Source organism: Leptinotarsa decemlineata, unplaced genomic scaffold (genome assembly GCF_025532065.1).
Source record: "Leptinotarsa decemlineata unplaced genomic scaffold, Ldec_3_MD MMD2_tig00000035_RagTag_RagTag, whole genome shotgun sequence".
Classification (NCBI taxonomy): domain Eukaryota; kingdom Metazoa; phylum Arthropoda; class Insecta; order Coleoptera; family Chrysomelidae; genus Leptinotarsa; species Leptinotarsa decemlineata.
Window position 1 is genome coordinate 10,225,246 of NW_027412540.1, and position 26,399 is coordinate 10,251,644.

At 36.8% G+C, this 26,399-nt stretch overlaps 1 protein-coding gene across 1 annotated transcript; it reads right to left on the reverse strand.

Moving 5' to 3' along the window:
• Positions 1-10,275: 10,275 nt before the first annotated feature.
• Positions 10,276-17,611, reverse strand: LOC111508938 (uncharacterized). Its single transcript, XM_074172227.1, is given in 8 exon segments — positions 10,276-10,504; positions 10,507-10,539; positions 10,542-10,630; positions 10,632-10,848; positions 10,851-11,135; positions 16,819-17,091; positions 17,094-17,197; positions 17,199-17,611. Coding segments are annotated over 8 exon segments (1,503 nt in total). The 3' UTR covers positions 10,276-10,415.
• Positions 17,612-26,399: the final 8,788 nt, after the last annotated feature.

Genomic DNA, 26,399 nt, shown 5'->3' on the forward strand with positions numbered 1-26,399 from the left:
CAGGTACGATGACGGACACTTCATCAGAACCAGACGCCTTGTTGATATTGAGCTAATCCAAAATTCGCCTGACTGAGAGTTGTCAAAAAGTAATTTCCAGCATTGTGGATTCTATAATGTGGGAATAGTGAGTGGTGCCTTTCCCAGAAAATGGACTGTAGAGTGCTACGCAAATTGTTCAGCTAGTAGATTTGCTTTTTCTAGGGCTGTTGTTGTTATGGCTATGGCTGTGGTAGCAACCATCCGCTTGTGTTCGTGGTGGAATTATGGATTTTTTTTATGTTTCGATTATCAGCTTTCCTAATAGCACAGCTTCGTCCATTGGATATCCAATGGATATCTTTAGCAAGACATCCCGGATATCCATCGGATAACCAGTTTTGTACACTAGACAATGTACGGATATCCGTAGTGGACATCCATATGGTGTCCGTCCAAGACATTTATAGGATGTCCGTTCTGGACATCCTATAATATGATAGGATAGATAAAAACAAGTATCTATTTTTTTCTTCGTAGTTTTTGGGTTGTTAACCTACCACAAACTGAAAAACCTAAGAACCAATACTGAAATCTATGCAAGTATATAATATTGATACTTATTTTTTCAGATTGTGGCAGGTTATCAACCCAAATAATAATGAAGAAAAAATTCATCCACCACAAAATGAAAACTTTCAAACAATACTCAAAAGTGTCTACTTTCAAACAGAAATATGAAAATAAAAATATATTTTCACAAAAAATAACAAATAATAAAACTATTGGATATAGATATATTTCATGAAACATCATCTGCAAAGTTTCTATTTTGAAACGTATACATATTTTGAGCTTTGTCAAACAGAAATATGAAAATAAAAATATATTCCCACAAAAAATAACAAATAAAACTATTTTTATGTATAGTTGTGAAACATTAATCTGCTAGCACCCTGCGAGACTTTGTGGTGGAACACAATTTTTCTTTCGCCCTCAAAAATTTTTTGATGGCATCTTCTATTTGTTTTGCATCCCACGAACTGTTGCATTTCTCAGAGGCTCCTGTAAAATACAATTTGATCCCATCAAAGTTCTTCATTTGAAAAATAATCACAAGAACAGAATGTATCTTTCACTACCTAGTTCGGACTTCCATTGTCTACTATATAAAATGATTTGAAATCCCTGAAACAAGTAAAAAAGAATAATTAAAAAAGAATAGTTGAAAATAACAATTATATTAAGCAACAATAAACCTGAAATGAAATGATAGTGAAATAACCTACAAGTAAAAATATAATAATTGAATAAATCTTGGCTCTGTAATACAAAGGAAGGTCTCGAGAAGGAACTAGACATCATCAAAAATGATCTTCAGCGGAATGGATACTCCAAAGCGATGGTAGAAAAGACTTTGGCTAAAAGACAGCAGGAGCCTCGCAAGGAAGAGAAGCCGTCACAACCAGTGCTTGCACTTCCCTACATCAGAGGATTATCGGAGAGGATAAGAAGAATTGGTTCCAAGTACAACATTAGAACCTGTTTCAGATCCGGTAACACTATCCGTAGCAGCCTCACGAAAACCAGGCCCCCAAACGCGGTCTGCGATTCCAAGAATTGCATTTACCGGATATGCGGAAAATCCTATATTGGTGAAACTAAGAGGCCATTGAATGTTCGCATTGCCGAGCACAAGAAGCACACACAGCGAGGAGAAACCAGCAAATCAGGAATAGCAGACCATGTTTGGACCCATCAACACAACATCGAGTGGTCCCAAGCTGAGATCTTGCACAGAGAGGAACATTGGTTTAGGAGAAAATTTAAGGAAACCGCATACATGTTGTCCAACAACGTATTCAGCCAGGCCAGCGTAGATATACGAAACATATGGAAACCCATCATCAAACGAAAAATGACCAACTCCCGCCAAAACGGTCATCTCTCACGGAATCAGTGAAGCGGAAAATGGAAAGTAGAGAAAGTGAAAGTATTTCAACGGCCTATAAATAGTCATCTCTCGGAGGAATCAGTCCAGTCATCACCCGAAGACGATTGTAGATACCAACAATCGAAACGTCGTGAACTAACGTGACTTGGAATCTCTACACTTTTTTATTTTTTATTATTTTCTTTTTCATTCTTTTAATTTTCATTTATTCAATTATTATATTTTTACTTGTAGGTTATTTCACTATCATTTCATTTCAGGTTTATTATTGCTTAATATAATTGTTATTTTCAACTATTCTTTTTTAATTATTCTTTTTTACTTGTTTCAGGGATTTCAAATCATTCTATATAGTAGACAATGGAAGTCCGAACTAGTGAAATTCATCACGAAGCATTGTCAATCACCTTCAAACAAAGAAAGAATCTTGTTATAAAATATTCAAAAATACCCTTTATTCGCTACCTCTTTTACTTACAAGCTAAACAATAAATTCATTCAGCATAGTTTACCTACTGATTGTAACTCAAGTATTTGAATTGAATAAGTGTGTGATAAATGATAATACAATAATAATATGGATGTCCATCATGAATTCGAAACATTCAGTGATGGACAGCCTATGGATATTCGAACTGTGTCCACAGACATGAAATGTCTTTCGAATGGAGTACACCGCTGGACATCCGTTGTATATCCTGCAGAGTACATCATAACGTACTTCCGTTCGACGTCCATAGATGTCCAGGACTTCTGATGGACATAAAAGGGATGTCCTCTGGATATCGTGTGTTATTAGGGTTCAGCTACCGACTTGAAGGATCTAGACCCGTTGGGATTGGCAAGCAGTTCATCCCTAATTCACTGATTGTGAAGTTCTTTGTTTTCATTTATTCTAAGTTTGCAGCTTTTGCGAGCATTAAGAAACCTGGTTCGGCTTTGGGATTTTTGCGCCACTGCCGGTAGGCGAAATTTTTGGAGGTGTCAGCTTGCTCGCAATTTCTGTTGAAACAAGGTTTGCCGTTAGAAGTTTGCCGTTTCATTGAAAAATCAATATATGCATCCAGGACGATAGAATAACCTCTGTAACTTCAGGAGCACAAGTTGTTGAATCATTAAAGCTGAAACAAACATCTAGTCAGGGAAAATGTCGGAAATGGTCTTGATTCTTCACTTAACATTGAAATGAGTTTTTGGTCAGAAGACTAGCATATTCTCCATCTCGGTTAGGAATCTCGGTTGGCTCATTTATAATCTGAGTAAGTCCGCTGCTCAATGCAAAAGCCCTAGCTTTCGTGCCCTCGTTCGTCATTGATATTTGAAAATTTGAGCCATTCCAAATATGGAAATTACGGTACTGGGATGTCAATGGTATTCGCAAGTGAAGATAATAGTGCCCTATATTGTGTATCGCTTGGTGGTCGAACAACCATCCGAGTATCATTTTGTTGATTACATATCTTCTGAAATCAATCTGGCATGACTTTTTTGTTCGAAATGACCAAAACTTTCTTCAATATAGTAATCGGTTCTTTGCCTGAAAGTTGATATTCAAAATGTTTTTATGCTATGCTATTTTATGTATTGAGTAAAATATATCAAATTTCTATATTTCTTTTTCATTCAATGCAATTGAATTTTCAATCAGCATACATCTCACATTCATGGAAAATCGGTGGAATAGCACAACATATAATAATACAGGAATTGCTATGTTTTTCCATAAAATCGACTATCCATGCTGTTATGCCAAAACAGAATTTGCCGAACGAATGCGTTTGTACTTCATTCATCCTCTATTTGAAACAATATTGAAAAAATATCTTCACATTCTCACTGCCATTTTTTCTTCTCTTCAAAGCGATGTCGCGTTTTTATTGATTCTCTAACATAGAAAATGTAGGTATGGATAATGTGTATACTACGAAATAATGAAGCTAACAATAGCTACATGTTTAGCTACATACGTAGTTTATTTCATAAGTTCATCAAACAAATCACATGAAAACTACTTCAAACAAAAAATATCAATGTGTAGGCGTCATGAAAATGATTCAATAAATTCATAAAACAACTTGTTACTGTAGGATTTGAAATACTTCTTGGTCTAGTAGGTCTTCTCATTTCATCCACAAACTCAAAAACATGCAGGTATCGAGCAGAGTGATATCCGGAGAACGAGGGTGGCCTAAAACTGTTGTGTTATTCCTTTAAAAAATGTTTTTTCTCAGAATTACTTATGTCCAAATGAAGTTACATACAGCTTGTCAAATTTAGGAAGCGACTTGTAACATATCACCTCTTGCGTACACTACTGACAGAGAACGCATTAGGATAGGAAAGGATGAAATCTACCTTGCGACTAGGTGCGCCTATTTGGGGTTTAGAGTGCCCTGAGAGTACAGTCCTCGCCGCAAATAGCAGTAAGGATTGATAGTTTTTTAATTAATGGTCAATTATTAGTTCAGTATTGAAATGCGGTATGTACGTAATTGAATTTGAATGAGTTTGTTTTTCAGCAGTTTGTATTGCATTTAATTTCGGGTTCATTAGGGAAAGGTAGAAAGACTTATTCTGAAATCGTAATTTAATTGGTTTGAAGATTGAATATAAAAATGAAAATTTCTTGGAAAACATTATATTTATCAAGACATATTGGAATCGCTTGAAGTTATCAGTATCCTTACTTGTTCTATCGTTGTCACGTTCACCTTGAACATTTATGGTAATTTTATCTTTTCCGAAATCAAGAGCAAGTTCCTTCGAAGCATAAAATCCTTCGAAACGTTTAGCGTGTTCGCAACGTGTTTCCACTACTGTTGAGAAAATGAATTGAAGATTTAATTCGTCACATAAACTTTCAATTGATTTTAAATTGAAGTCCACATTTTCATTAGCCACATACTATTTCAGTGATGCCCGTACTAATTCTATTGGGTTCAAATATAGATGACAAGGAGACAATCACAAATCCATTTGTGAAAAATTCATGTCTATACCAACTACTACTACTATACCGAAATGGTCACTACAAGATTGTTGTTAAAACTGAACTCCGATCGTTTTTAAGGGTTTTCTAACACGCTCATCTTAGGGGAGGTCCTAAGCCGAGACTCTGAAGTCGCTTCCAATATAGATTTGACAAGCTGTACTGTTCATATCTTGTTTATCTAAATAAGTAAATAAATCTCACGACATGATTTTGTATCATAGAAATTGAGTAATGAATTTTATTCAATTTGAAATTGTGTAGCGTTTATAAAAACCTACTGTGCTTTTTATTTATTTTTTATGTAACCGAAGGTAATCCTAGATGATTCTAAAGAAAGTTTCCTGAGGAGTAGGTAATCCATATTACACCTTATATATAAATGAAACATCCCTTTTTTTATTACTTACAAATTTCTAGGTCGTCTCGAATGTTCTTTGTTATTCATTTTCTCAATACACGTATGATTATTAGTTTCTAGGACAGATTGGTAAGTTTTTCTTTCCAATAGGACTGATTCAATCGGATCCCTTCGAGGTAGAATTTCTATATTCGTTAAACCGAAAGTCAGGAATGAGGTACTGCCAAAATTATTTGGGTGAATTCCTCGGAATAGACTTGCGTGGTAGGTGATCCTTGATCATGAGAACTGCCAAGAAGATGTGGCATTTTGGAAGAGAGTGATAAACGAAATTGTTTGAGATATAGTTTCATATATAGATTTTGAGAGTTCCATTAAAAGTTGCATTTCCCGTTGGTTGGGCTACCTGTCAGGCGCGTTCCCAGGTGGCGGATAGGGGAACGACCAGGGGACTAGAGGCCCTGCCCGGGAAGCCCATGTAGCCCTACGGACGGAGTAGCCGGACTCCTGGTCAGTGGCAGAAATAAGTAGGGAGAGGGGAACTGAAACCTCCCCAAGCTGAGGTGTAAGGAATCGTGCCGACAGCTGAATGGCCGCAGGGTGATATGCGGTTACAAACGATCCCCTTGGGGAACTGGGCGAAACCTCAATGTAATCAGCCAACCTCTGGTAATGCGGGGCTTCGCCAGAGGTGCCCAACTCTTCTCTTGCTACTCGTGGGAACACACATGAATGAAACAACACAAAAACAGAAACAACAAAAACAAAAACTAATCCCGAGGCTGGACAGAAGTGCTCACCTCAATCTAAGGCGGTGGCTGGAGATGAACAGAAATGTCCACCTCAATCTAACGTTTGGAATGAGGCCAGACATAGCAGATCACCTCCAGCTGCAAGGGCACTTTCTGCGGCGGGCGCCAAGAGCTCCGCCTTGAATAAAGGCAAGAAACCGGCTGCCCCTGCAGGAAAGCTACTCGTGAACTTCCACGAAGGGAACTCCAAGAACCCCAAGAAGGTTGAAGAAGCCGCGCAACGGCAGTAATATCGCTGCACCTTCGCAGAGGTCACCGTGAGACACCTCAAGGTTGCCAAAGAGAGTGTGTGTTCGGCGAGTCTTGGCCTATACCTGCCAGTATGAAGAAGATGTCTTCTAGTGACCTGTTCACCTTCCTGGAAACGACAGGATGGACGATGATCTAGGAGGACAACCCTTCGGGAGGATGTACAATGGTTCACATGTGGCCTAAGTGCTGTGAGTCTACACTCACCCTCCCTACTCTACAGATACCAGAAAGGTTGCACTTCCTGAGGATTCAACTGGGTCACAACCACATTTCCAGAACGAGCGACGCCATGTCTTTGAAAACGTTTTTCGTGATTTTTTTTTGGTTGAAGGAAACCTCGTTTAGGAAGGTATGGAAACTCATTTCGATCATTTCAATTGCATATGAGATTCACCTTTTAGTGAATCAAACTTTTGAATGAATTGTTATTATGGAATTTTTTTTCAGGGTTTTGTTGTTGGAGACTTTAACGATAATTTTTCTGCAGAAGAGTCTCTACAGAACTTGTCTGGAACCATTGAAGAAGAAAGAAGAAGGACTTCTATCTCTGATTACCGTACGGAATAGATTTTTAGTTAATTTTCCGAATGGTGGGTTTTCATTCGTCCAGTAAGATAAATGGTATTGTTCAAGTCCACGAGATACTCTGAGTCCATTTTATCAATTAGAAAAGTTTGTGTTCAAGTCTGTCTCGTTTCTGGTCGAAGAAAACTACAGTTACAGCTCGACGAGAAACTAACAGGCAAATATTACTTACACTTGACTAATTTCTTCGGAAATAACCACTTTTTGCAATAGAAATACTGATTTACCGACATGATACAATAATTGAATTTTGAGTTAATATCCATTTATAATGTAAACCTGAACTGAGTATACTCTGGTGAGGTAATTTTGGCACCATTCCTAATAATTGTTTTTTTCTATGGAATGAATCTTATAAGTAACACTTTTCCTGATAGTTTTACCTGGACCATCTTAAGATAAGTGAAAGCGTACTTTTATCTACGATCATTATTGAGTTATTACAATTTTAATTTTTTTTCACACGATTGAATGACATATTCAGATTTTGATTTCCACCCTTAATCAATTTACCAGCCAGTATTTTGTGAATATCAAGAATCTTCAAAATATCAAATTTTTGGGATAGAAAGTTTTTGGCTTTCTACTACTCCATCTTGATACAAAAAAAAAGGATGAGGGAATCTTCCAAAGAAAGTAAGGAAGTAATCAATTTGAAAATAAGTAACTCTATTCATGTATGTGTAGACCATGCAAAAAAAATCATCAAATTGATTACTTCCTTCCTTTCTTTGGAAGATTCCCTCATCCTTTTTTTGTATCAAGATGAAGTAGTAGAAAGCCAAAAACTTTCTTTCCCAAAAATTAATCACTTCTAAAAAATATAACCCCTTCAATTCATCTAATTTTTATAGATTCACTTCATTGCTGTGATTTAAAGAACTCACTTTGATTAGATTTGGTTTCACAGCCGACCAGATCACGTATCATTTATTTATTGGCTGATCTTTGATAAAGAAAATATTCAATTGCTGAAATTTCAGGATACTGGAAAGTTTTTTGAACGAAACACACAGTGCATACCTACGAAGAGCTGCCGTACGCATTGTGCATTTTGAGTAAATCTATTATAATTTTGGTATTAAGTGAAAGATAAGGTCACAGTTCATTTTTTCATTTTTCAGAGCAAGCAAAGAAAATATTGTATTCAAAAAAGGTTTTTGTTACTATTTATTTATTCCAATGGTATAGTTGGATTTGTTCCTTCGAACCCATTCTTTGGATATCCATATCATGACAGTGCATAAAACATATGGTCAACAATATTTAGGAGACACACATTTCCTTCATTTAATATTCATATCATATCATGAAAATAACTAGTTTGCCATCTTGAGTGGTGTCCTATATTGGATGAAAATGATGCACATTTTCATCCAATGTGTGTGCAACCGAACCTCCATAACTCATTTATAATTTGTAAGTAATCAATAGATCAGATTGGAACTTGATATAATTTGTTATAAAATGTTACGATTGTTTCAAATTTGAACTTAGTTCTTCAGGAAACATTTGTAATGTGTAATATAAAATCTTGTGTAATCATCTACTTTCGGGATACCCAAAAATAGGATGGGGATGATGAAAAAATATGCCAACTGCACTAAGTGATAGATAGTTTCGATAATCGAATTATGTTATGAATAAAGAAATTCGCAAAACTTACACAACCATCAGCGACGTCTCCCTCATACGGCTGTCCGCGTTTGGGTCGCGTTCTCGGTGGTGACGCTTCATTGCTTAGATTGCCACTCTACCCCTGCGCATCGACCCCTGTCATCTTACAGTAAACGCGCGTTCCGTCAAGTTAATCTCATCGTGATAACTTTCAAACGATTCGTCCAAATTACTTAGTGTAAAAAACAAATTGTATCTATATTAAATACTTGAAACAACAATTGTATCAATTTTTATAACAATTTGTCAGATGTTCTAAAATGTGCATTATACAGAAGTATCCAATTTAAGTGTATTTATGGGTCAGTATTTTACATATAGTGGCTACCAAATGAGAGGTGGATATATGCTATTGCGGACTTTTATTCAGAACTATTTGAGATAAACAATTTCACGGTACATTATCTGTAAGTAACTCCAACGATTTATGCAGCGCACGCCAAGATAGCTCTCAGGGAGCAAGAATTTTTCCGACTTACTCAATACTTATCGTTATGTTATGACCAAAATCACACAAAACCTTTGTGAATTGTAGCCTATATGTTATTCTGATATAAAGGCTGTATTTATGTAATTTATAATATAAGTATAGATGAAAAAAATATAATTTGTATGCTTTCTGGTGTTGTTGTCGGTTAGTGTCGATTTCATCAACTCTGGTCGTAATGTGAAAATCCGATTATAAAAATTACTAATAGATGGTAAAGAAAAGAAAATACATGGCCGAATAATCGAAGAGTTTGATGAGACCGTTTGTTACCATGCACTTGATTTTGATAATAGCTCTATTCTTTTCCAAAATGCATTTTCCATTTCAAAATAACAAAACAACAAAGTCTTCATTTCTCCTACCATGGAAATTATCAAAGAAATATATCATCAACTATTCTCAAATTGTTCTATGGAATTGATAAATGTTTGTATAGGACAATGAAAAAGGTTGATACGTTTCATTTTGCAAGAATTATTCAATATTTATAAAAATAATTTTATTCATTCACCAAATATTTGAAAAATCAGATTTAAATTTCACATTCAAAATGATACCTAATAACTAACCAGGATTTATCAAGACCAAACAGTCAAATCAGCTATAGATAGACATAAATAATATTCACAATAATTACATGAAATGGGCAAAAATATATATTTTGGAGAGATATATGTGTGTGTTCCATATGAATGTGACATGTTCATTATGGAACACACGTTTTGGCAGTGCCAGCGACAGAAATAATAGACAGTGCTACAATTTTTTTTTGAAATGGGTGTTTCAAGCAAACTTACAACTTTTTAACTATATATTCTTAAGTAATTCAGATTTCTGGTATTATTGTGAGCCATAATATTGTACTCTTGAATTGAAAATATGCTTTCTTATATCTGTGTAAATGTATTGCATATATTTTCTATCCGAAACTAATTTAGAATGATGAAGTAAATAAAAAAGGACAGTTGACTATTTTGGATTACATGGAAATATAAAGTTTACGTTATTTTTTAAATATGCCTATTCTAGAATCTACTTATTTACATTTCTATTCTATTTGTAAAGAAGGTCTTCACATGTAAGACTCAAATAAATAAGGACAATTTCTCGAATTGAATCATGTTTTTATCCTAATTAAAATGTATTGAGAAAATCAGTTAAGCAAGAAAACAATTTTCCTATGCTCTCTTTCTCATATGAACAGTGAATTTGTGTTTTATTATATTACTCTTCATTTTGCCAGTTTCTGTCTTCTTCATGATTACTGAACGTGGTTTGTGTTTCTGATTTGCAAATAGTTATCACAACTTCCTTATCTAATAAGCATATCCACCTCCTGGGGCATATTTTTGTGAAGTGTCTGGTGGTAAATATCCAGGTGTTTGTTTATCTCTTCCCGGGAATCCGGTACTGTTGGTTTTCCACCTGGGGAAGGATAGCTGGACTTGGTTTTCCTGGAAATCCAGGGCTGGGAAATCCAGGGCTGGGAAAACCGGGACTTGGTCCACTGGGAAACTTAGGTCCTGTTGGTTCCAGGAGTTGGATACCCTGGGCTAGGACCACTGGGAAATTTGGGTCCTGTTGGCCGTCCTGGAGTGGGATAACCTGGGGTTGGAAAACCTGGGCTAGGACCACTTGGATACTTTGGACCTGTGGGTTTTCCTGGACTTGGATAACCTGGCGTCGGAAAACCGGGACTCGGACCACTGGGAAACTTCGGTCCAGTTGGCCTACCCGGAGTTGGATAACTGGACTTGGGTATCCTGGACTAGGTCCACTGGGGAACTTGGGTCCCGTTGGCCGTCCTGGAGTGGGATAACCTGGAGTTGGAAAACCTGGGCTAGGTCCACTAGGATACTTCGGACCTGTGGGCCTTCCTGGAGTTGGATAACCCGGACTGGGACCTCCAGGTATTCCTGGACTAGGACTTCCAGGTCTAGTTGGGGCTGTGGGTCTTTCAGTATAGCTTGGACCTCCTGGACTGGATAGGTAGGTTTCCTGGATACTTTGGATATGTTTGGTCCCTCGTAACTTATCTAAAAATGCATAAACAAATATTAGAATACCTAACAGAACTTTCTAGAAAACTCAGAATATTTTTCAGAGAAAGTTACAGTAACATTAGAAACATTCAGTGGAAGAAGTTGAATGAGATAGGTTGGTATTCATTGGAAAAATTTGGGATTTCATTAACCAGCGGATAAATTTAAAAACTTAATTTAAATGTTTAAAAAACTTAAAATTTTAGTGGGTAGAAACATTATAATATCATAGAAATTTGGTTTTTGTGATCTGCCTTGAGGAGTTTGCCCAATTATCCCAATATGCTGTAATGATGTCCTTTGACAGTGAAATTTGACCAGGTCTGAGGTATTATGAATTAATCTCCGTTAGGATTAACCATTATTTATAGCGTTGTGCGAATAGTCGTTTGCCAATTGTGCTTTTCACTCGTAATTGAACTCAATGGACTAGCAGGTTTATGAGGAGGAGGAGATGGTCATTCTGAAAATAAAATAAATTGAAATTATCTTCAGTAACTTATTCATGATATCATGATAATTTAGTATTTAGTGGTGTGAGTGTTTGCAGCATTCAGAACCAGTCAGATGCTTTACCTGTCACGGCAATCAACAAGAAGATGCAAAACAGTACAAAAATTTAGATTGACCAAGATAATACTGTGACTGGCAAATGTCTGAAATATTGTCAATTGAGGCACGAAGCAAAATAATGTACTATCGAATTGAAATATTTTGTGTATAAAAAGAAGAAGGACATAGAGCGGACTCAATGAAAGACCTCGAGTACATAGATGCCAGAGAGAAGATGAGAACGGCATACAATACTTTTTCCGAAAATGAAGATACTTCAAAGGAACTGTGAGAAGAGCAGGCTGGCTATGAACCGGATGTTCAAATTTGCAGACGAGAAAAAGTTATATATCTTCGTAATATCGCAACCAGAAAAATCAGAGGCTACAAAGGGATATGGATCACTAATAATAACATAATAGTGTGGCTCTGAGGGTCAATCACAGAGTTGCACGACATCGTGTAGTACCTGGTTCTTGTATTGAAACGAATCACTGATAATATATCCGTTACAAATCGCCAAATATCACTTGGTGAGATTGTTGTTGGGTGAGTGGACGAGAGAGGTTCTAGTCATTTAGTCAACCGTTATGTGGAACTATGGTTCGAAGCCTACTGCAGAACAATCGCATATCGTCCAACTTATGCTAAGAATCGCAAGTTGAAAAGTGGGACTTCGTTTAAATATAGCTTCTCTAATATTCTATTTCGGAGGGTCGTCATTTGTAGGGGTGAGGGTTAACGCAAGAACAGATTCTACCATATTCCAACTTTGGAAAGATATGAAATCACGGGGCAGGAATATGATAGTAAGCGACGACTTCAATACTAAGTCATCGCAATGGGTATCTCATTTCGGAAACTGACGAGGATGAATATTGGTAAAATGGCTATCCAAAGATGATCTTATTATACATAATACTGTTGATGTTCCTTCATTCATCAGAGACAACTGCCAATATATTATTGATATAACTTTCATCACAAGTACTGTATCGACCAGAATATATGAGTGGTAAGTACTTGGTGAAAACCATCCCATTGTATTTGATATGATATAAAATAGAACCATCAATGGACAATAGCGAAGTGCCAAAGGCATAAAGATAGAATCTCAAGATATGGTGCTTTGGTGAGTTATGCTATCGGTTACAACATCACATAATCCAGTGTCATGACGGGGGGTATGACTGATTCTTTGGAAAATAAATCGAATATCAGTTTATTCGTGGACAGATGTAATTGAAAACTCTAAAAATGCCTTCGAAAGAAAAGATCCGGTAACAGAGAAAATGAAGGCGTTGTCGAACATAAGAAAAGGTTTCAAAAAGCAGAAAATACATCTAACCAGAAAGCTTGTGTTTCAAGATTCAGAGCGAGGCGTGACTTTGGAATGTTATACGGGAGAACACAAAACTGATGGGTTCGTCTTAGCCGGCCGGCATCCGAAGAGACAAGCTTTATACAAAACTAACAATAGAGTCGAAAAAACCTATGGGGCACGCGGCTCAAGCACAAAGTACTGGAATGGGCATCACTTGAGGCAGCGACCACAGTTTGACATTACTCGCGGAATGAAGATACAAGGAACGTATTTCATTTTCAACATAAGCGATAATGTGGAAATATACAGCAGAGAAGGCAGTGTAGATGACCCCAAAGAAAAAATGAAGCCTCGAGAAATATCAGTAAATTGTGGAGGAAATACATTCGAGGAAAAAATTGAAATATCACGATACCCACTGAATAGGTCAAGTGATACCTTGCCCGAGATTTGAGAAGAGTTGACTGAAATATCGGAGTCAGATGGAATGTGACAGGAAAAATACTCTGGAAATAGATAAGAAGAGAAGAAAAGAGTTACAAATGGTAGATGCTGGTCCGATCCGGCATCGGACCAGCATCTACCAGGTGCAAACGTTTCGTTTGCACCTTCACGCTTGTTTTCGGTTTCAATGATGAAATATATAGAAAAAATTTGCATGATGACGCTCCTAGTGTCAAAATACTCCAGAGGTAAAATAGCTCCACAATCGGGTCTTCGGATGGGGGCTGATTCGAGGGCATCATCCTGCAGAAGCTTTTTGAAAACCACAATTTGTGACAGTCAGCAGGGTCTTTCTGACAAGTTTACAGGGAAACATCATGGTTATTGCAGTTGCTACACTAGCAAGTTCGAAATCGATTTCTGCAGCATCAGAACACTCCACGTAAAATATAAACTCAGTGCACCAACATCTGCAAACAACAAGTCAGTGCTTCTCTATATCTCGGTCATGAGTTTCACTCTCGATTCAGACATACTTTGCAATATTCCTTTTCACCAGAAGCGATCTCTCCTGTCTTCGAGAAGAAATGTTAGAACACCAAAACTTTGATGTTATGTGGTTTAAAGTAATATCACAGAAGATCACTAAATTCATATGCTGCGTTTATCGACCACCAAGCGATACACAATATAGGGAACTGTTCTCTTCACTTGTAAACAAGATTGACTTTCCTCAAATCAATCATCACAGTGCCGAAATTTCCATATTCGGTGACTTCAATGTCCACAATATTGAATGACTCAAATTTTCAAATATTAACGACGAACAAGATCGCGAAGCTGAGGCTTTTGCAATAAGCAGTAGATTTACCCAGCTCACTCTTCTGGCCACTCCAACGATATTTCTAACGGCTCTTTTCTGGAGTTTGAGTACCCTATCGGCCTCCTGTGATACTCCCCATACTATGATTCCATATGTCATTACTGACTGAAAGTGTGCAAAATATATATCATCACTACTGATTTTTCGACGGTCTTCCTGAGTTGGTACAGGAGATAACACTTTGTAGCTAGTTTTTTGCACACTTCATTTATATGGGTAGTCTATGTACAGCATTCATTCACATACAGCCCAAGGAACTTCGTAGAAAGTGCTTGAGTGATAGATCTGCCGTTAGATTTTAGCAACAAGCTGTGGTCGAGTTTATTATTAGAGTGACTAAATCTTATGAACGTTGTCTTCTCCATGTTCAAAATTATCCATTTGAAGGGAACCATTCCTCAGATATTTTGACTTCTTCATTGGCCTTCAGGACTGTTTGCTCTACATTGCTCCCTGTAGCTATGTCTTGGCACAATCATGTCGCTGTAACTGCAAAGGCTGGAATACTGTTCTGAACCAAAAAATTTTAAACCCCTCAGCAACTTTTGGTGCTTTATAAATCTCAGATCAAACCTTCATTGCTCTCATGTATAGAGTTCCACCTCTAAGCATACCAAGCATACTCTGAAGCTGCTATTTTCCATCCAGGAAAGAACCATCCGTCTAATTCGAGACGCGAACATCACTGGCAACCTTGGTAGTCTGAAACATCGAAGAAGGGTTGGATCTGTCTTTCTTCTATAGATACTTTCACGGGAAGTGTTCAAGTGACTTGTCACATTTGATTTCACCAGGAGCGGTACATATCAGAAATATGTGACGAAGTGTGGCTGCTCATCGTTTTGAGATTCAACTCAGTACACCTCGAACTCCACTGTTTAAGAACTCTCCCATTTGAAAAACTACGATTTTGTAGAATGAAATTCCTGAGAATGTTTTTGCGAAGGGATTTAATCTCCAGCAATTCAAATCCAATGTGAATCGCTACTATTGCACAGGCACCGCTTTTAGAGCGTTTTAAGGATTTCCTTGTAGTGCCTGTGTGTTGTGCCTGTGATTAACCAGTTGAGTTTATCAAAAGCAGCAGCTATCAATCAACGAGGTAGAAACAGAGATCAAAAAGATGACAGTAAAAGTAAATATGGATATAGAAAATAAAATAAAAAATTCCATTCTATAAATATTCAACTAAAGGTCTACTTTTTTCAGAAGAAGGAGAATGGTGAACTGAAAAACGCATCAGCACTATTTCTAGACAGTCCGGCAATAAAAGCAATAAAAAAGTCGGTAGAATACTACCGACTTGAAGAATCCTGGAAGATATGAACTCAACTTACTTTGTTGCCATTTCTCGAATGAATGAAAAATGGCCAGATCAGTCCTTTTCGAAAAGGAGGTTAAACCAGCTAGAGGAAGCATATCATATATACTAGTACTGGCCAGATTGTAAAAAGAAATTTTCAGAAAGGAGAAGCTATCGGATTCGGTTTCAGGATTCGGTCATCAACGATATACGCGAACGAATACGACAACGAATCTACGAAATTGAATGTAAGGACTGCGATGCAAAATATTATGGACAAACAAAAAGATCTATTAAAGTAAGATATAAGGAACACATAGCACAATTAAAATATGGAAGACCTGAAAAATCAGCAGTCGCCCATCATATTTTGCAACAAAACCATTCCATAGACTTCAGTTCATTAAGATTAGTTAGTTAACATCAACAGGCAACTAGATGCCTATGAGAGTGTAGAAATAAGTAAACACAATAATATTATGAATAACTATGACATACCTATACCAAAGAGCATACTATAGCTTGTTAAAATAAAATAAAATAATGTTGGGTTTACTGATTACTATATAAGGACACATTGCAAAAATAAATTTGCATAGGCAATATTGTGAAATTAATTTTTATATAGCTGAAAATTGTTTTATATAAACATATATTGTAAAATAATAGATAAGGCAAAATTGTAAAATTAATTTAGGTTGGTATACCTGTAGGGTTGGTACGCCTGGTTCGTTTACCTGTATGGGTTACCTATATAGCATAAATAGGGTTAGCTCGCATTATTTTCTAGTTTTAATCTTCTTCTTTGAAGATGATCACTTGGTGATCGAAACACGTGTCGAGGTGTTGAAAATAACGATTTGGTGTTGGGAAAAACTCAACACTCCAGTAATAAGCATGATTCAATTAATACACGCCAAATACATATATTGGCATTTGAACGATCTACATGATTTACAGGGTAATGGTCGACCAATTCATCCATCCACTCTCAAATATTCACATATGCAGAATTGTACTGAAATCAGATCAGTGTTCAAGACTGTACTCACCAACCAACTGACTACGAACAGATTGATGTCAGATATTGTTACTACTGACTTTTGTCATGTAAAAGAAAGAATATGACTCTTGTCACTACTTAGAATCATTATAACGAATCAATAATAATTCATAGTTTCCAAAAATACTCTCACCTCTCCAAAACCTGGAATTGGGCTTCCTGGAGTAAATGGTGGTGGAGGTCCTGGTTTCGGCGGAGTTCCAGGGAAAGGAGGTGGGGTGGGTCCTCTCGTGGGGGGTGGTCCGTAAGTAGGAGGTGGTGTTGGTCTTGAGGTAGGTGGTGGTCCATAAGTGGGCCTGGGAGGAGTTCCAGGGGGTCTGAATGTTGGGAACGTTGGTGGTCCATAAGTGGGTCGCGGAGGAGATGGGGTTCCAGGAGGTTGTATGGTGGAAATGTAGGAGGGGGTCTGTAAGTGGGTCTTGGAGGACTTGGAGTTCCAGGGGGTCTGAATGTTGGAGGAGGTCCATATGTAGGTCTTGGGGGACTTAGTACCGGTAGGTCTATATGTGGGGAAAGTGGGAGGTGTTCCTGGAGGTTTGAATGGAGGAGAAGTTGGTGGTGGGCCATATGTGGGTCTTGGTGGAGTGGGTTTTCCTGGAGTGGGTCGATATGGGGGAGCAGTAGGTCGTGACGGTTGAAAAGCTGGAGGAACAGTCGCAGCTGGAGGTCTTGTTGGGAAAGTAGGAGGTCGGGATGGAAATCCTGGAGTGAATGATGGAATCGACGGGCGGGATGGAAGGCCTGGTGAAGGTGTTGGGAATGGGACTGACGGTTTCGGGTATTTGTAGCCTTCTTTTGGTGGAAGATATGCATTCAGTCCTGGAGCGATTGCAGCATATGCTATGGCACTCAGGCAACATAGTAGTGTGGGAATCTGAAAAAAATCGAGATCGTCATTCATTCCTAATGATATCAAATAACATAAAGGTGTAGATAAAGAATTGTAGAATTGTTACGAAAACTTTTCTACATGTTCTAACTAACTAAAACTGTTTATAAGAATTCAAATACAGTTGTTTGGAATGTTCAATACATGAAATTCATCTTATTATGGAAATTAATTTTGCATATATGGTTGTCTTGCAGACAACCAACCCCCCCTCCCCCATAGCGTTTATGTGGGACCAGAATCGGCTCAAAATAATTACAGTGCCACTTACAAATTGAAACTTTTTTCAAAAAAGTACCGTTAGATCTCCAGGATGTGATATGATATCGAATGTAACGAATGCTAGAAGTATGGACTCTCAGGTTTATTTGTTATTCTCTCTTTTCTGAACCAGTTGTAAAATGGAACAGATAAACTATCCAATCATATTCGTAGTTGTTCAGTATGATTTTCAATACTCTCAATGCACAAAAAGCTTATGAAAAAATCCTTGCCACTTGACTTACAAAGTTCTCACGGATTGCCTATCGAATAAGGAAATATATATTCACGGTTCTAAATTTAGAAATGAATGGAGGGTGGACTTCATGTAGACCTGGGGCTGTATCAAAATTATGTATATCAGTTCTTTCATTTACACTACAATTTTTTTCAACTTTGTTAATTTTTTATGAAAGCCTTCCAATTGGCTGAAATACTCAAGTTCTCAGAAACAAATTTATTCGATTTATCTGTTGGGCTGTGCCTCTTTTGAGGAACCTTTCGGAAGCTTGTGACTAAATTTCGAACCCAGTTTACATTATTGGACATTATCAACCACCAACAGGCATACGTAGAGTGAAGACCAAAGAAAATATTGCAGCTGTATCCGCCAGTGTTCGTGATGACCGTGAAATGTCGATTCGCCGCCGTTCGCAGCAATTTCGCCTCTGTTACACCATACGTGGAAAATTTTGCGAAAGGATTTTGGTGTTAAACCTTATAAGATACAGCTGGTACAAGAATTGAAGCCACACGACCTCCCACAACGAATAGCATTTGCTGAATGGGCGCTGGCAAAGTTGAAGAAAGATCCACATATTTACCGAAAAAATTGTGTTCAGCGTGTGAATGGATACATTAACAAGCAAAATTGCCGCATCTGAAGTGAAGACCAGCCACAAGCATTGCAACAGCTACCGATGCATCCTGAAAAAGTCACTATTTGGTGTGGATTATGGGTCGGTGGCATCATCGGGCTGTACTTTGTCAAAGACGACAATAACCGGAAAGTTACTGTGAATGGCGAGCGCTACCGTATGATGATTGACGACTTTTTGTTGCCCAAAATGGAAGAATTGGACATGCCTGACAAGTGGTTCCAACGGTGCTACATGCCACATGGCACGCGAATCAATGTCCCAATTAAGAGCCGCCTTCGGTGAACGTTTGGGGCCCGTCAATTGGCCGCCTAGATCGGGTGATTTAACGCCTTTGGATTATTTCTTGTGAAGCATTTATACGTGAAATACTGATCGATATGTTAGAGAGTGTGCCAAAATTGGACCTTGCGCATGGACCATCGATTCCAATGAAGATTTCATCAATTTCTTCAAACTTTTTGTGTTGTTTTCAAAATCAAATCCTATACCTCTTAAAAAATCACCCGTTATTAAAAGTATATTCAAATATGGAATTTCATTGTTGACCTGAATTTCTGGGGCGAAGTGAAATCAGATGATTTCAACAAATATTTGATTGTTGGTAATTATTGCAAAAACATTCCATACTCTTTATTAATTCTCTTGATATTTTCAATTTCATTTAAATTTTCAAACAATTAGATCGAGTATTTCTGTGCTAGTATTTCTGTTACTTCATTCATTCACCTTTTGTCACATAACGAGTCTGGTAACACGTTTTGTACAAGGAAACTCCAAAGTTGTTCAACAAGCAACATTCACATTAAAAAAATTCAATACATAGGGTATCCCAGAATTCAGTTAATAAACAACATCTCCGTTATTAGTGAAGCTAGAAAAGTAAAAGATAGGCGGCCTTGAAAGACATCAGAATGTCCTTATGAAATAATCTTTGAAATATTTTCATCTACTGCAGTTCACAAAAAATACCCTCAACTTTTTTTCAAATGGTACCCCTAACAATCATTTACTTCACTTGAGTCTTCCTGTCATTGTGAACAAGACTATAAGAATGAGAAAGGTAGTATTATTTATAATCGTATTATTTATGAATAGTTATTTTCAATAAAATATCTCGAAAATATTATTGAACTGAATGAAGTACAGAAAATTTCACAGGCTCTATAAAAATATTCCGAAGCTGACAAGCTTCATATCGTCTCTATCGTCTCATATCGTTCCCTAGTGCAAATACATGTAATCGTTACAAGTGTGATGATATGAAAGCACTGAAAGCACTTGGTATACATTTTTTCCAGACAACCCCATAGAAAAAATCACGTGGAGTCGTATCAGAGGAACTGGCTGGCCATTGGACCCCTGTTTCCTATCCATCTCTGAACATATGTATCATTGAGATGGGTAACAATGTGCGAATTAAGGAAGAATCAATAAATTGTGGCAATATCATCATTGATTATACGGATAGTTGAACGCGTTCTAATAGTTCAAGTGAGGTGTCCAGCAGTGAATCTTAATGTCGTGGTCCTATTGAAGTACCGGTGTATCCATAGCAAAATGCACACTGCTTTTTAATGTGGTACCTGTTTATATTCAATTATCTCTGACCAACCCCAATTTTTCTGGTAACGCTCGAACCGAAACATGTGGAATCATTTCTGCATATACGAGAACATTCCATATTTCTCACTTCTGGCTGGTGCTGATACAGATCGTAATGAGGTTATTATTTATTGAAGTTGAAAACTTTGGAAGCGGTTTATCACAATATCGGCAGTGACAGGGATACTAGGTATCCCTGTCAGGATACAGAAACAAGGTAGAGAATAGTTTTTTCGAAGATGTTTAGCATGATGTAGATGATATTTGTAGGGGGGCATTTCATCGTCTCTACAAGCTGACATAGTTTCAGTTCTGCAATTCTCATCATGACGAAAATATCGAATTCTGGGAAAATCTTGAAAAACCAAAGTTGAGTGTGATTTTCTATAAACTGCAGTGATTACAACGATTTCGAAGGTGATCTCAGAAGGCCATTCCAACATCATTCAATGCATCCATTGTTCCATTTTCACGAAAATCTCGCGAAATAAGAGAATTCTGGGATAACCTAATACCTGGATAGAGTACAGTTTACCTTAAATGTTATTCGACAACATGTCTTCATATATCTAGGCATAGGGATTGTAGTCTTTATATAAAATATCATATAAAATAAAAAAAAATATCACACGTTTCACAAACGTCACAGTTTTTCGTAAGTTACATATGTAGCATCATATCATTACCATCATCTTTTATCAATTTCATATCTCAATGCAGCATAGGAAGCAATGAAAAAATGTGAAAAACACATATTATGTGTCATTCATCGTAATTCATAGAATCAAGCACGTGGCTTTATATTGAAAATGCATTTTTACATCTACCATCACGATGACGATGGTAGTGCTCATCATCTGCATTTTTGGTCTTTTATCATTCACGACACGTGCCACTCGACAGTTATTTATTATCAAAACAAAAGATCGAATATTTTACACCTGAACGAAGAGACAAACAGGAAGGTACATTTAATTATGTTGCCTACGGCATCCTCCGAGGATGCTGCAGCGTAAAGACTAGCAGGACCGCATTCGATTGAAATTCAATATTTGTGAATGTGGGATAATTTGAAACAATGTTTTCGATTCTATCATCATGAAAGAAACTGATTTTCGTAGAAAGCAATGAATAACACAGCCCACCAAAAAATGTTTGTCTTGCTGCCGAAAAAAAAAACAACTGATTTTGGTTAATTCATCTGTGCTGATTCCAAAAATACAAAAATACAAACCTTTTCTTTGTATCACCTCTAGTTTTCGAGATATGACATACTCATCAAATACTTAAATACTCTTACATTTTAGTGTATTCCACCACTAGAATTGTAATATGTTTATAAACAAACCTAACAAATTCTAAGACAAATGCATACTAATGACTTCTAATCAAAGTGTACTTATTGGAAATGCCCATAACATGAAATTAGCGCTAATTGCTTCTTACTTATTGTCCGATAAGTAAAGTAAATAGTATTTTCACGATAAGTAAATAGTATTTTCACGGAAATGGCCTTAATAAACTCCTATAAAGTCGACTGCATTCCATTGTAAAATTTAGTCTGAACTTGAGTTTCGTTGCAAGAGTTTGTTTGTGACAACTGAAATCCATAGCTTCTACAAGCAGGCGTTTTTTGCTACATATGTGGCGAGTACATTGTAAAGGAAAGTAGAAAATCAGTTTGTGATTTTATAAAAAGGGCATATCATGCCTATTTTGGTGTTCATTTAGGAGATCAAGATAAATCCTGGGCTCCACATGTAGTGTGCAACACTTGTCTTGGAAACTTGCGACAGTGGACGAAAGGACAACGAAAATGTTTAAAGTTTGCTGTTCCAATGGTATGGAGGGAACCAAAAAATCATTTTGACGATTGCTATTTCTCTCTTGTGAATATAATCGTAACAATCGACATACGTGGACATATCCTAACCTGGATTCAGCAATAAGACCAATTCCACATCAGCTTGAACAGATACCCATTCCAATATTCAGCAGCCTACCTACGTTATCAGAGTTAACGTTATCTGACGAACTACAGACTAATAGAGTTGAGAAAGACGACAGTGATTTTGAAGGGGATTCAACACGTCCTGAGCGCTTTACTCAGGAAGAGCTAAGCGATCTTATTAGAGATTTGAACCTTCCAAAGGATTCTACCGAATTGCTTGCCTCCAGACTGAAGGAAAAGAAACTTCTTCACCCAGACACCAAAATTACATACTACCGTAATAGAGAAAAAGATATTTTGCCTTTTTTTGTCTCAGCAAGATGATATGGTTTTTTGTAACAATATTAAAGGACTATTAGGAAAAATGGGTGTATCGGAGTATACACCAGATCACTGGCGTCTTTTTATCGACAGTTCCAAACGAAGTTTGAAGTGTGTCTACATAATGGCAACAAATATGGATGTATACCAATTAGGCATTCCACAAAATTGAAAGAAGAATATAAAACAATGTCGCTGGTGCTAAAAAACATCAAGTATGACCAACATCAGTGGGCGATCTGTGTTGACTTCAAGATGGTGAACTTTCTCCTGGAACAACAAGGTGGCTATACGAAATATCCTTGTTTTCTGTGTCTTTGAGATAGAAGGGATAAGGACCAACACTGGAGTAGAAGAAAATGGCGTTCTAGAGATGCTTTAGTTCAAGGAAAAGCTAACGTAGTTAACGAAGGATTGGTCGATCGAGAGAAAATAATATTACCTCCGTTACATACTAAACTAGGGCTGATGAAACAATTTGACCAGACCAGAATCGTCCTTGTTTTGAATACTTGTCCAGCAAATTCCCTGCACTTAGTAAAGAAAAATTGAAAGCCGGAATATTTGATGGGCCTCAGATACGACAACTTCGCATTTTACAGAATCGATGACTGAAATTGAGTGTAATGATTGGTGCTCTTTTGTGAAGGTTGTGGAAAATTTTCTTGAAAACAATAAATCGGAAAATTACGGGATTTTGTGGAAAAAATGCTCAACATTTTTAACAAACACGGTTGTCATATGAGTATTAAAATTCATCACCTCCACAGCCACTTAGATCGTTTCCCATAAAATCTTGGCTACCTTAGTGATGAACAAGGGAAACGCTTACACCAAGATATCAAAACGATGGAAGAGATGTATCAGGGGAGATGGGACACTCACATGATGGCGGATTACTGCTGCAGTTTTCAAAGGGACCGTCTTTTAGAAGCCTTTGCAAAAAAATCATATAAAAGGAAGTTTTTAGGTGATGCCGAATAACAGATTTGTGCTGCGATGCTGCTTAGGTCACATGAAAAGTTAAGTTTTTTTGGCAGATACGTGTGATGATTTTTGTAAGTATATTGTTGTACAATAAATATCTTACTTTTTATTCGTGTTTCGTTTATTTGATGTGTAGCAGCACTACATATATGTAGGTAGTGCTGAGTTAAATTACCCTTTATGTTAGAAATGTGATCTGCTGTCGTATTTTCTCAAAACGATCTGATAGAGCAAATATGGTGGCATTTTTGGATTCAGCAGACCCAAATTACCTAGAAACAGTAAAAATATTCCGGCAGCAAACTGTGTGTTTACCAGTGTAATATATAATATATATGAATATCTAATATATATATATATATATATATATATATATATATATATATATATATATATATATATATATATATATATATATATATAATTATGTATATATATATATAAATTACGTGTCCGTTGTTTGTCCGCGATGGAATCCTAAACTACTTGACCGATTTTAATCAAATTTGCACACCATGTGCAGTTTGATCCAACTTGGAAGATAGGATAGCTTATTTGACATTCACAATTATCTGTTAACTCCAAATGATTTTAACAGATGGCGATATCTGTTGACTGGAGTGAGTAAGTAATCAATAGATGGCGCTGCTATGTTAAACCTACAAACGTAGACCTTACCGGTTATACCTTGCTCTACTTTGCATATTTGAAACAATCATTCTCATAGCGAAGTTTTGAAGCACGTGGATGGACCGTAAACATGCGCGTACGATTGCAAAATGTTTCATCAGCACAAATATTTTCCGAACAATTACTAGATATTGAGAACGGTAAAATAAAACTGCAACCAAATACGCAATGCATTAAACTGCCAGACAATTTCTGCACTGTTCCTCAGGAAATAAATGAATTGATTCAGAGTATTTTTCCGGATGTACAGAATAATTACTTAAATCATAACTGGCTCAGTCATCGAGCGATTTTGGCAACCAAAAATGTTGATGTTGACGAAATTAACTTCCAGATACAACATCTGTTACCAGGCGATCTGATGTTTTTTAAGTCAATCGATACCTACTGTTGTTGATGAAAATTTAAGTGTACAATTTACAATTCAATTGAATTTTTGAATTCACTAGATATACCTGGAATGCCGCCACATAATCTTCGATTAAAGATTGGTTCCCTCATTATTCTCTTACGTAATTTGAATCCACCTCAATTTTGCAACGGTACGCGTTTGGTCTTCAAATAGATCATCGAAAATATTCTTGAGGCAACCATTTCAACTGGGAAGTTTAAAGGAAAAGTGGTCCAGTTGCCACGTATTCCAATGATACCGTCGGTTCTGCCATACCCTTCAGAAGGCTACAGTTTCCAATTTATTTAGCTTCTGCCATGTCTATAAATGAATCTCAAGGCCAAACAATGTCCATTTGTGGTTTAGATTTGGAAAATCCATGTTTTTCTCAGGGGCAACTATATATTGCATGTTCACGTGTAGGGAAACCGTCGAATCTATTTGTGTTAGCTTAAGATAGGTTAAATAAAAATATTGTACACCGATTAGTGCTAAATTAAATTGAAATCAAAAGTATTTATAAATCAAAATAATAAATAATATTGTTGAAGATTTAAGACTATCTGCCATACCTACCTCATTCATAAGTTTATGTGTCACATGTTATTTACAAACAACTTTATAATATACTCATTTGTTACAAAATTGAATAAAAATAATAATAAATTTCGAAATTTTTTTTTTTTATTAATTTTTTCTTAATATCAACTGTACAAAAATTTTAATCAATCGTGTTCAAATTCCTTCCCATTCAAATCCCAATCCAGTGGATTTTTATACCAGCTTTAACGTTTTCGTCTTCGTTCGTGAATAATAATTTGATTATACTAAGAGGTTACGGTAGTAGAAAATCTGTCATGGAGGTCGCCAAATTTTTTACAAATGGCATCTATGTAAAAAAGCATGGTGGTCCCCGTGACGGATGTTCTCCTACCGTTTCTCTTGAAAAGTTAACTACAATGTAATATAACAAAAACCTTAGCCACAGCAACGCGTGGCCGGGTCTGCTAGTTATGTAATATATATAATGTGGCGGTACTGGCCCCCGAGCGATACCGCCGCAACCTCTATGTCCCTGCATTGTCCTGCATTGTCCCTGCATGTTGTAAAGGGTCATATTGAACTATATTGTATGCCCCAAGTATCTAAGAATTAGAATTAATGCTGTATTGCTTAAAATCGCTTCGTAAATAAGCCATTATTTTTTGAGGTTGTCCCTAAGAGATAGACATATTCAGCTACCGGACTGAGTCATGGCCAGTGGGAGAAATCGTACATAGACACTTATTGTATTGAGGAAGGTGCTTCTCACCGGCCATGACTCAGTCCGGCAGCTGTACCACCGCGGAATTTTTGTGAACCTTTTTGAAGTGTACTGTAGTACATTTTTTTATTTATCTTGTAGTATTCAGCCAGCGTTTGCAATGTAAACGCAAAAAACGTGTTAATTTACATCACATTGGAAACCTCTGAAATTATCAGTGTTCATTTTTACTATACAGTGCATTCCTTCAATGTCCCCCCCTTTTATTTCTTGAACGGGTCAACTCAAAAAATTTAAATTTGGGATAACGGGCGTCATCTGGGAAAAAATAGAGAGGGAGGTCTTGTGAAACATTATTATGAAGCTCCTGACAGATGCTTCACAACTCTAGAATATAATATCAATATCTTCAACTACTACAAAATGGCGGAACATTTAATAATTTCCTGAAT